The 12,486-nt window shown below is 35.6% G+C and overlaps 1 protein-coding gene across 1 annotated transcript in view; it reads left to right on the top strand.

Annotated features, from left to right (window-relative positions):
- SLC41A2 (solute carrier family 41 member 2) overlaps positions 1–9,107 on the top strand; it is a 56,866-nt gene extending 47,759 nt beyond the window's left edge. The window contains exon 11 of the mRNA XM_063320993.1: positions 7,170–9,107. Within this exon, the coding sequence (XP_063177063.1) occupies positions 7,170–7,355 (186 nt within the window). The 3' untranslated portion in view covers positions 7,356–9,107. The remainder of the gene's footprint in view (positions 1–7,169) is intronic.
- The last annotated feature ends 3,379 nt before the right edge of the window (positions 9,108–12,486 follow it).

Raw genomic sequence — 12,486 nt, 5'->3', positions numbered from 1 at the left:
TCTCTCTTCTTCTGTCAGTTTATGCTATTGCACATTATATCTACAGTAAATTTGTAACACATATATGAATTCTATTTGGCATTTTAACAAGACTTTTAGATTGCCTGTAAACTTCAACATTCTTCTTCCCAAAGTGATAAAGCAGAATTTATTTGCATTGCAAGCTCTATACAGTATTACTGAAGTTCCAATCACAAAGTTAATTTCATTTTCATCCAGTTCTAATACTTTCATAGTTTAATTTTTGTTTTTTCACCACCCATGCCTACCAGCTTCTTTGCTCTCTTCTTCCCACCTGTTCTTAGATATTCTTTCCCCAGCATGTCATTTAATTGAAATATGTATGGGAAATAAGTAATTAATATGGCATGATGTACATTAGCAATAGTATGATTTAGTTATTATTGACCAAAAATACACTATGTAGTAAAACAAAGTACAGTTTCACTGAATAGGTAGTTGTTTCTAAAAATCATTAAATTAAGATATTTTAAATAATATGAGTAGCCAGTATTATGATCTGCATTCTCCCTGATTCTCTCTGAACAAAACAGTTCTGGGTTTCTAGACTTAAGAAAACCCAGAAAGTATTTTATTTTCTTTTATTTTAATTTTCAGTTGTTTCTTTTCTTTAAATAAATACATATTCTTGAAATGCTCTTCAATTAAATTTATAAATTGGTTCTATTGAAATGCAAGGCTATGCTCCTTTTGACTTTAGTGGGGCTAGGATGCCACAATGATATTTTCGTAAAGGTAGGGAAAACTGCACAAATATTTGTGTTAATGTGCATTCATCTAGAACTTTTAGGTTTGAGCTTAAAAGGTCTGAATTAGCTCTGTAGTGAAGAGTCTGTTCTGTGTTTATGAATGGTAGTGTCAGAGGAAAATACAAAAAAAAAATAGATTATGAGGTAGGTATACCCTGTAAGTATGTAGCGTACTCCACATAATGCAGCGTGCATTATCTGGGCAAGCCAATGTGCATTATTGAAAACCAGTATATTGATTTTAAATGTGTTTTGGATTTGGTGAGTATCCTCTATTTAAGAGGAATACTCTTTTCGTGAAAATTTTACAAAACCAAGTCACACATGAGCACATACCAGTAACTGCTACATGCAGTTACAATCTAACGTTTGACCAACAGAGAATATATTTATTGAAAACTAGTTCTCCTCTTATACCTCACAAAGGCCCAAGTATTTTTTAACTGTGTGAGGCTAGGCGCCGAACAAAGTTTCATCCTCTGTCTTGTCAACCAGCAGTAGAATGAGAGCAGCACTGGGACTGCAAAGCCATCAGTCCTGGCGCGGGGCTCTGAGCTTTCAAAGGCGGCCTCTGTTCTGCGTGTTCTCACTGAGCCAGTAAAACGCCCTCTAAGGAATTTTCGCACCTCCTAACCAAATCTGAGCACACAGTTATGTTAAAGACTCGGGGAATAAACAAACAATAGTAGATTCCCAGAGCTATTACCAAGCAAATAAGTAATTCCAAAATGCAGTCCTCCTTATCCCATGAAGGTCAGGTGTCTACTGCTGTGAAGTAACTTTTTGCAGTGCTTCAGGGCTGTTTGGGGCAATAGAAAACCAAGAATTCAGCAGTGCTCATAATGACTTCCTGCTCACATCAAAAATGTCATGATTTCTTACTAGTGTGAGGATTCCAATGATGGCATGGGCCTCTTCCATGTGGAAAAATAGATCATGGGGTATACTGTACGTTATAGAGAGATAAGGAAGATTGTGTTTGTAGAGAAAATGTTGATGCCTTTTAAATACTGATTTTTCTGATAGGAAAGGTTACTTCTGAAATGTAGAGCATATAGCTGCTAGAGAGACCATATGATTCAAGGAAATACGGAAACTAAGGTCCAAACCTGGACAGTTGCGCACGTTCAGTGCTTTCTCATTGCAACATGAGAAGCAGACTTGCTGGATTCATTGGAATCTAAATGTGGGTACTGCCTACTCTTCACTTCCAGGCGTGTTGGTGTCTGTGGTGGAAGCCCAGCTCCTACCAAGTCATTAGCAGGAATATATAATTTTTGCTGCCAGAAGGCAGAGCTCAAGGTGCTTATGTACGTAGCATGACACACTGACTTGTGCTACAGCTAGTGCAGGTTGAGCATACCTGAATGCTTAATGGTCTGGGTTGCACTCCTCATTCAGACAGATGACAAACAGCCTGAAATTAGGAATGTCTTGGTCAAACCAGGGTGTCTGGCAAAGCCACAAAGAAATCAAAAGGACAGAACGAGGAATTTGGATTCAGACTGTGGAATAAAAAAAAAAGTTCCCGCAAAATTACATCAATATAATCAAACTGATTTAGAAACAGCTTCAGTTAAAATGGTGTCTTCTTTTTTATGTAGATGAGGTTTTAGTCTTACGTAAATGTATGCTGTGTCTGGGTACCTGGATACCATAGTGTAGCTACATACCATTTAGCTACAACACGAACTACAACAGGAAGAAAAAAACGTGATGTTCAGTGGTTTCTTTGCAGCCAGACATTGAAAGAAATCTCTGTATGTTTGGAGAAAATAGTGACTTATTTCCCCTGGACATGACGCGCACCAGATACGCTACTTGAGAAGACAGTGGAAAAAAATTTCTCTTGAAACACATGTGTAGACCCTACTCTGGGACTTCACTGACTACAGGATTCTAGCTGTAGACAATGGAAATTCAGCAAGTAAGTTCATTGTAGATCAATTATGAGTGCTTTACAGTTACCACTTGGTTTCACATGAAGACATCAAAAGCCATTTAATATCTGAGAAATGTGATATATAATTTAAAAATTAACTTAATGACAGGTCAAAACCACGAGAAGACCTAAACCATAAATCTGGGGAGAAAGATGTCAGAGACAGGACATAGTAGGTTTTAGAGATACTTGGCTTTTTCACTCATAGTTTTAAAAAAAATGAACTTACCTTTGAATTTCATGGATTTATAAGAGTGCTTATGCAGTAATTATGAGATCTTGTCATGGTTACGTTATAGGTGAATTTTGAGTCAATTTAAGTTTGAGGGTAAAGCAAAATTAAAATGCATTTGAAAAGAGGTTACCAGAGTTTATTTGCATCTGTGTTTCCTGTCTAAAGTAACAGAATTGAACTATTCTGTAATGCTCATTTGCATGGAAACAGTTTAAGGTGAATCAGCAGTACCAGTAACATGCTGAATATTCTGTCCATCTAAGGCATGCGAAATAAACTGCTAAAAGGACTTCGTTCTACATACTAAACTTATAGTAGAATTTTGATAACGCCTGTGTGCAAAAACAAATGTAAATATATAACCTAAACTTTCTCATGCCAGACCGATGTTGGAATTCACTAATTACAGCAACCAATGCATAAACTAATATAAACAAAGAGTCAAAGCTGTTTTACAGATACTATGCATTTGAATGTTATACCTTTTATCACTGTAAATTTGACATACATTCACTGATGAAATGTGGTCATCCCAGATGAAAGCAACAATAAAAATATTATAGCATCCTGCAATGTATCAATTAGGCTATAGGAAGCTTAGACAGTATTAAGAATGTTTGGAGGCAGTTGTGTATTTTTATTTTAAATAATAGAGTTTCATTCTTTTTCCATTGCAGAAATCATGAGAAACTAATTACATGAAAAAATGTGCATAGCTTGTAGGGATCCTTACTCCATGCAAAAGACCAAAAATAACTTTTCTTTAGCTAAACTTGTTATTTGTATCTAAAGACCTGCAAAGAATGAAAGCAAATTTTGTGCCCAATAACAAAGGAAAAAACCTGCTTTGTAGTGTATAAAGTTCTCATTTCTAGTCTTGCAATCATAAGATTTGAGCTTTAAATAGTGAGGCTCACTGTTACTTCAGCATTCATATTCAATTTCAGTTTCAGTCTGATATTCATAATTGGAATCCGAAAGTTAAATATCGAGAATTACTCTATTTCTGTCCTTTGTTGTACAAAATAATATATGTACTTATACTCCTTATTTTCAGATTCTTCATCATTAGGGTTTGATAAAGATTTCACTCTTGCTCTTTCCTTTCCTCCCTCCCTCCCTCTCATTCTTATTGCTATATTCTGCTTCTTTAGTCTTCTGAAGACCTTTTTTGACAATGTGACTGATAAGTCTTTTTACAAATGCACATCGATAAATGGAAAATATCAGTCATTATTGGGATACTTATTTCATATTTTCTTGGTTTAAAACTGATGATGTCTTTAGTTTCGTTTTCCTCAATTTTGATCGTATTTTTTTCCAGAAGAGTAATAACTCAGCATGACCTTCCTTTTAAAATATCAAAAGATTTGGAATGTCGCCTGTATTTTTGCAATCCTTGCTCTGGCCTTTTTTTTTTTTTTCATCAGCGAACAGAAAGTGTCTCCCTTTTTTTAGATAGACCTTTTTATGTATATAGATATTTAGTTATTTTTTACCTTTTTAAACCTCAGGGTTATTTAATTCTTCAGTCTGGAAGAATTCCTAGGGCTCTGTTTCATAATGCTACTACTCCTCATCTCTTTTTTTCAAAAAACCACTTCATTGTTCTCTTCCTCTGTATTTCATGCTAAACAGATCATTTTTGTACTGTCTTATTAGGCGTTTCTGTAATGTTGATCCCTTTATTTTTTCCCTCAAAACCAGCTGGTTTTCAATTTGAAGTATGAAGGCTTTCTTCTTCATAGCATGAGTGCAGAGTAGAAGTACACAGTATTTGTTCTGCTGTGCCATCTGTGTGATTTTGCTGAAATAAGTATAGGTCACTGATAAATCCCAGAAAATGTGAAGTGTTGTGCCACTTAAAGTAACAAGCCTTGTAATGTCTTTTTGTATGATTTTTCTCTTCTTTTTACCTCTGACAGATCTTTGTGAGTGACTTTTCTTAGCACTTTAAATGCAGGGACTGTCTTACTTTCAAAAATCAGCAAACTCGTAGTAGGGCTTTTGCTTATTTTTTTTCAAAAATAACAGTTGATTGATGACTTTGGTTCCCCCTCTTTAACATTGATAGGAAGTAAAATCTCATTAAAGATTTAATTCGTGTTGATCTTGCAACACCGACTACAGTGGCGAAATACGTAATCATTTCCAAAGACTGATCTCTATAATTCTTAAATGTTAGTGAGCTTCCAGTCATGCAAATGCATGATGACAGCATTATTCCTTCACCAAAACGCAGGCTGGAGAACTGCAGTCTCATTCCGCAAGCCCAGATGTCCCAACTGCCATCATATACTTTCAAAAGCATCAGTTTATATAATATGCTATAACTTTTTGCTTATTACTTAGAGAAGCCGAGTTTGTTATAATTTCTGTTATGCACCTGTAAGTTAATATGAGAAGGTTCACAAAACTTAATTTCCAAACTACCCATTTTTCACAATAGTTTAAGTCAGTTATTTTAAGGTGGAAAATATATAGACAAATTGAAGGTTTTCGTGTCATGACTTTTAAAAGCCAAAAGTGCATACTGTCATTTAAATTGAACTGTATACGCTATGTCTAATTGGTTGTCATATAAATGCATTATAAATTATTCTTGGAGTGAATGTGCTTATCTTCTAATAGAACATGCATAACCATTGTTGATGTGGGGCACTGCAGAGTCTTCTGTGCACATCCTGTAGGAGATGTTAATGTACAGTATCTTTTATAAACAGGCCTCTTTTTGTCTCTGTTAGAAGAAGGAGCTGACTCAAAGAATCTGATAGTCTTCCAAAGAAAACATCTGTTTCAAATATATTTGTTTGGATTCCAGTCAGCACACCTAGGACTTGCATAATTAGCTTAGACTACAGAGTTCCCTTTTCAGAAGATATGTTTATATAAATAAGCCATGCATTTTTCATTAAGCAAATACTCCTCCCTTTCTTTCTTTTTTTTTTTTAATTAGAAATTCAGGCTTGTGTTTTAACATACACTTTTGCAAAGCAAAGATGAATTGAGAAACTTTTTCAACGTTTTTTCAACATTTTTTCATATGACATTCATTTTGTTATGCTTGGCATTGTGGAGGAGTGTCCTGCAACCATCTTATCAGTATTTCATAAATGCGTGCATACATTTATGAAGATGCTTTTGATACCAGTAATTGATTATTTACTAAACAAAATACAAATTTTGTACCTTTTACTGCTTTTGATACTGCATATTCTTTTCAATGTACATAGTAGACTTTTTAAAAATGAATTATGGTAGTAACCGTCTCAAGTTTACCCTTCATAAAGATCTAATTAACTAAAAATACATAAAATATGGTGTTTATTTCATCTTAAGCAGCTCCTTAGAAGAGACAAAAAAGAAGTGGAAGCTCAGTTAGCGGTCGTTTCTCCATTCATCTCATGCCGTGCCACACCACATGATTCCACTGAACCAGAATCTCTTATCATACAGCTGTGCAACATTAAAAGAATTCTTTTCTAAAACTGGATTAATGATTATGCATAACTTTGGTATTAAGATCAAACCTCTCGAATGTTCAGACAGTCACAGTTGGGAATGAAATCTTTTACTATGGGATAAATTCAGCCTGGAGTGACAATTTCATAATATATATTGCAGGTGTGCCTTACTACGGAAGGGCTGAAGCTGGTATTTCATCCATAAAAGTAGCTTCTAGGCCATTTTTTGCAGTTCATACAATCCAGATGAAACTGTTCTTAATCTGACCAGTTATTCTTTATATCACATCTGGTTTCAGCTCAGTTCTAGACCTGTGGGAACAAGAGTTACGCCTGTGTTGGGTGTTTTCATCAGGGGCAACATCACTTGGTCCTGAATGATCTCAAAACCCCACTTACACTCTTGCTGTACAGAATGTTGTCTTGTGGGAGAAGCGCAGTCACATGTTGCGTTGGAATTTTTGCTTTTTCTTTCCATTTTCAGAAATCTTCAATCATAGACTCGGTGAAGAATGCTGTCAATGATTTAGTATGTTGTTTCTAACTGTGTGTGTGTTTGACTCGGAGAAGTTGTCTAAGTGTCCCTGTCTCTAGTTGTGGGGGGTGTTTCAAAAACACTGTTTTTAGAAAATAATTTTCAAAAGCAGTTGTATACAACAGTGCTAAGTACTAAGGAGACAATAATGTTGGCTGTTGACTTCCTTTCAATATAACTTAAGTGATAATAATACAGATTTTGTTTATTTGATGTTCCGTAGGTGTTTACTCTGTTATGGATTGCTGACTGGATGGTGCACCACTTCTGGAAAAAAGGAAAAGATCCTGACAGTTTTTCTATCCCTTATCTTACTGCACTGGGAGATCTGCTTGGAACTGCCTTATTAGCTATAGGCTTTCATTTTCTGTGGCTCATAGGTGACAGAGATGGTGATGTTGGAGACTAATTATTCCGATGGATGCAATGACTTTTCCTGGAAAATTGACAAGACCAATTGTTCCACTTGAAGGTCCTTAAAGTGACCGTTCCATTTGGTAAAAGTAAATCAAGTTGACACAGCCTTAATGATTTGAATTTGGTTTGTTTTTTAAAAAACAGGATGGAACTAGGATACTTGAGACCTTTACTCTGAAACCAAGGTGGATTGCTGCTAGTTGAAAACATCTGAGTAGACTCAATGAAGATCAATCCTTCACCAAGTTTTAAATTTTGAAAAGATCTGGTCTTTTAAAAGAACAGTTTCTTACCTGTATTGCAAACCAGAACAGTCTCTAATTGCTCATTCGGTGGTGACGAAGAGGGTAAGACCCAATCTCAGTGGCTTGCCTTGTCTTTCCCTCCTGGGAACAAAGTGGGTATATATTTTCATCTTACCACAGAAGTGGTTAGAAGACCTCAGATGAATTCAGTTGCATAGACATTACCTGATTAGTTGGTGATATGTTCTTATCTTGCAATTTCAGTGCTGTAGCACTCTGACCATTGCCGGCTTGATATTAATAATAACTGTTATGGTGATTTGAACCCTGGTTGTCTAAACATTTTGTCACTTTATTTCATGTATACTAATATGACCATCAGCATTTATAAAATTAGAAATTTGAAAAGCACTTCGTGCTAAAAAGAGCAACCTAATTATTTTGCTGTTGTGATTTATTAGAACAAGAGCATAGTAAAGACAAATAATGTGTCACTGACCTGATCAATAATAATGGATGAATGATTAAAAGTCCTTGTGTTGGAAAGTGTATTTTCATTTAGCAACTGAGAAGATGTTTAACTAACTGATATTAATGGTGTTGTGATGGCCAGTATCCTGATTTTAATGAAGTATTTAAAGGTGTTGATTAAAATGTAAATACTGATCCCTGATTAAAGCTTGGGGTATAAAAAATTATGTTTCTTTTTTAGGCACTTAGGAAATTACATAAACTTCAAAAATTCCAGAGCTATCTATGTCATCCATTTCTAAGCAGAACTCTCTGCTAACAGGATTTCTGCTTTCAGACTGTGGAAGTAACATGCTCAATAAGGAAGATGACTGCTTCTGAGTGATTTCTCTTATTTGTATACCTCAATATTTCAAATAATACAGTGATCATGAGGACTCTGGTTGCTACGTTGAAGAAAGGTACTAGTCGCTCTGCTTTAAAATCTAGTGGGAGTTCCTCACAGCATATGTTTTTAAAGACTATAGCCTATATCCTAAATGCGTAATTAAATGAACAGCTCATATTTTAAATGTTGTGATTGAAAGTTTTAAATTTTGAGACTTAAATTAGACAACTAAACCCATATATCAGCATATGTTGTAATCCTGTAAACATTAGTCATGTGATCTATGCATATAAATCCTCCCTTGTAATTTGATGGACCTACTCAGATGAATTAAATTATGTGGATAAGTGTTAATGGAACTTCTATAGGTGTCGGTCGGTTTGCAATTCTGAAAATCAAACCAGCTATTCAGTGCCTACACTTGGATTTAGATGCCTGACTTTTAGCTCCCTCATTTAAATGCTTTTATTTAAGCTTTTTCTTACAGTTATGATAATATAGTTGCTTGAATGAACATATGTATTATGTCTTTTATTATGTGAGAGAAAGATAAAATCTTTCTAACTTCGGGTTCTTTGACTTTTCTTAGTTTGTATTAATGTTATTTAAAATAGTTTCTTGTATGTAGCATTGCGGGAAATACCCCTATTAAATTGTTTTAAATGGACTAGATGTCACTCCTTTTTTAATTTCTTTTTCAATAACGGTTATTTTTGGTGCAGATGTAGATGCAGTTTTTTTATTCTGACAGAATTGCCATCTGAATTAACTAAACTAAGCTGCCATTTCAAGCACTTTTCTCATTAGAGTTACTGGATTTTAAGGTCCTTTTTAAATGAATTGCAAGATTCTTAAATGTATAATTTCTTGAGATACTTGTGATCTGTGCTTAGCTGAGGCGGGTGTGCTTATCTGTGTGATCTGATGCGTGAGGCCGTTGTAGTATTTAGTCATGACAGTATCCTTAGTGTGTTAAATATTTTCACAGTAAAGAAGCAACAACTGTTGGTACAGTCTGATGGCAAATGGGTGGGGTGTTTTAATTGCGGGATTGGGGAAGAAATATTAAATGGGACAAATTCAGTGAAATTTGAAAAAGGAAAATATGCTGAAAGACTGGAATAATCTGTGCATGGAAAAAATAAGTGATGGAAAAGTATAATGGGAAAATCTGGTACTTCAAGACAGGGAAGGTTCGTTGCGTAGTTGAGAGAGCAAAATCCGTATCGTGGGAAAGAAAGAGGTGCAGACTTTCACACAGCATTCATTATGAGAGGCAGAAGCAAACAGAAGGAAGCTATTCAGAGAAAAGAATAAAAAGGCACAGCCAAACTTGTTTTTCAGGAAGGGAAGAAAAATATAACTCGTGTTGAAAAGAGTTGGGGAAGAGGTGGAAAAAGAGATACTTTGGGGAATGGTGGAAGTGAGAAAAAAAAAAGAATCCACTCAGTAAGATGTCGTTAAAGAGGAGTTTGAGTGAGGAAAGAAGTATGACATTGATAAAGCAGAGAAAACCTTGACATCTGGAAGAGGAAGGAGTAAATAATCTATGATGTGGAAAGGGGTTTGATTCCTATCTGGAAGGGGCATTTAAAAAACTTATAGGCTTTGCTATCTCTGCTACCTAGTGTTATGAAGGTAAAAAGCTCTTACTACCGAGGTTCGTGGGGAATATTATTCCGGCCATGAGGATAATATGGGAGAAGGCACCAAAGAGTACTTGGATACCAGAGAATCTCAAAAGCTGTAGTCCCTAAACCAATTTCAACTCTTGTCAAGTCAACCTGTCCACAGTATTCCACCAACTTGATTTTTTAAAGTCATCCCAGTAGTAGTCAATTACTTCACTGTATGTGTGGGTAAGAAATGCTACCAAAAGTTCTACTAGAGACAAATTGTGTGCTTTTTGTACTGCTCAAAGCATACAATTGAAAGGGACATCCTGAGATGTTATTCTATCTTTTGTTATCACAGCGGCCACATTTTATAATCTTGCAGGTAAAATGATGACTCTCTAGTAAAATTAATGAAGTGTTTTCCTCCCTTCCACCTGCTAGAAGATTCTTTCAAACCTTCCTTTATAATTTCTAGCCTAATTAGAGCTATGGCTGGTTCACACCTTTTTGCTTTTGTGTCAGCATGTAGCATTTTCTTAATTTGACTCTCACTCATATTGGCTCATTCACCTTGTTTAAGTTGCAGGTCATCTTAAAGGTCCTCCTGCAGCTTCTTGTATCACTTTGATTCTGCTGATGAGCTAAACCAGCCAGAAGCTCCAGTTGCTTTGCCTTTATGAGTTACTATCTATAACCTGATGCTGAGTAACTGTTGGAGTGCTCTTGCACGGCCATTCTGTCTACTCTTTTTTTCCTCTGCTTCAGCAATATCTCTAGGGTAAATAGAAGTAGGGGCAGGTTCTTTGAAATGTGTGTTGTTTGCCATTCTGAAGGATTTTGTGACCATCTCAATTGTTCTTTGAGCATTCATGAAAGCGGACAATTTCATTTGTTGAACTACAACTAAATGCAGCTTCAAAATTTGGGGTCAGAATCATTTCCTGTCATAGGCATTTTATTTTCTTTTTCTGTCTAATGCTTTGAAATTATCTTTGCTTTCTAGTGAGTTATTGAATGACTCCAGCTTATTTTAAGAGTGATTGTATAGCCACGATAGTTCCACAGCTTTATTATGCTGTTTGATACAGGGGAGGATCCTTCTTTTAATGTATTTAGATCAATATTTTGAGTTTTATAACATCACTGTACATCTTGCCTTAATCTATGATGTTTAAATTTGCAATATCCTCTTCCACTCCCGTGTTTAATATATTAGTTTCACCAGGGCTTTTAGAATGCTGATGAGAAACTAGTGAGCAGCAAATTAATTTCACTTCTTTTTACAATTTGCCAACTAAATTACACTTTTCTCATACAAAGATTAAAACAGCATGAGGATTAAGGCTTTATAAATGCAGAATAGTTTGCAGAATCAGGACTCAAAATAAGGCCTATCATCTTTTTAATGGATTTGCTATTTCACTTCAGTTCTAAGCATTGCGAAAAGCTCTCTTAAGTCCAAGAATAACCCAGAACACACATTGGGAAACAGTAGTATAAGCACTCTGCGAAGTGAAGTGTTTGAAATTCCTTGTTATTATTATAATGGTAAAATTGCTATTGCAAAGGAGATAGTCTCTTTAGAGGTGCAGAAAATGGCAATAGAATATGGTAATTGAATTATAACCTGCTTTAAAAAGAGTAAGACAACGTTCAAAAACAGCAGTGAAGGTACTGGAAGCAATGGGAAGTCTCTTACTAGCATTTTTCTTTTAATTTTGTCTAGGTTTTCCGTGATATTTTTCTAATTGTGTTCTCTAATCCATTCATAATCAAGTCAGTCTGTTGTTCAGTTATCTTTTGGATTATCATACTCATATCATACCCATACATACTCAAAGTTAAAAAATCAGCTTTCTATATATAGAGGTGGGGAGGAAGAACTAGTAAAGAGGCGTGTTTTGTCATTAAAGCCTCTTTCTGATAGTCATAAAGGAAAGTCTGTTAAATTCAATGAAAATTTGATCATCATGCATGCTGTGCATGGATACTCTAGAGAATCTAGTATTAACAAAACATGAATAATTCATGATTAAATATAAGAACCAACATGTTTAGTAAATATACAAGATCACCATGTTCTGGGTGGGTACCCAAGCGCAGCAGTGCACCCCTTAGTCATTCAGCATTGGCAGGGCTGGATGGGCTTTACTTTCTCTGTAGCTAAAAATGTAATTTGATTTCAAGTCCTGCTAGTTGTTTATTTAATATGCAGGATTGCTCTGGGCTTCTGGGCTCCCCGGTTCAAGAGGGACAGGGAACTGCTGGAGAGGGTGCAGCAGAGAGCTACCAAGATGATGAGGGGACTGGAACACCTCTCTTATGAGGAAAGGCTGAGGGATTTGGGTCTCTTCAGTCTGGAAAAAAGACGGCTGAGGCGGGACCTTATCAACACTTACAAAT

The sequence above is a fragment of the Chroicocephalus ridibundus genome, chromosome 1 (assembly GCF_963924245.1).
Source record: "Chroicocephalus ridibundus chromosome 1, bChrRid1.1, whole genome shotgun sequence".
NCBI classification, from domain to species: domain Eukaryota; kingdom Metazoa; phylum Chordata; class Aves; order Charadriiformes; family Laridae; genus Chroicocephalus; species Chroicocephalus ridibundus.
Note: the sequence above shows the minus strand (reverse complement) of the source record. Positions and strands in the feature narration are given on the sequence as shown.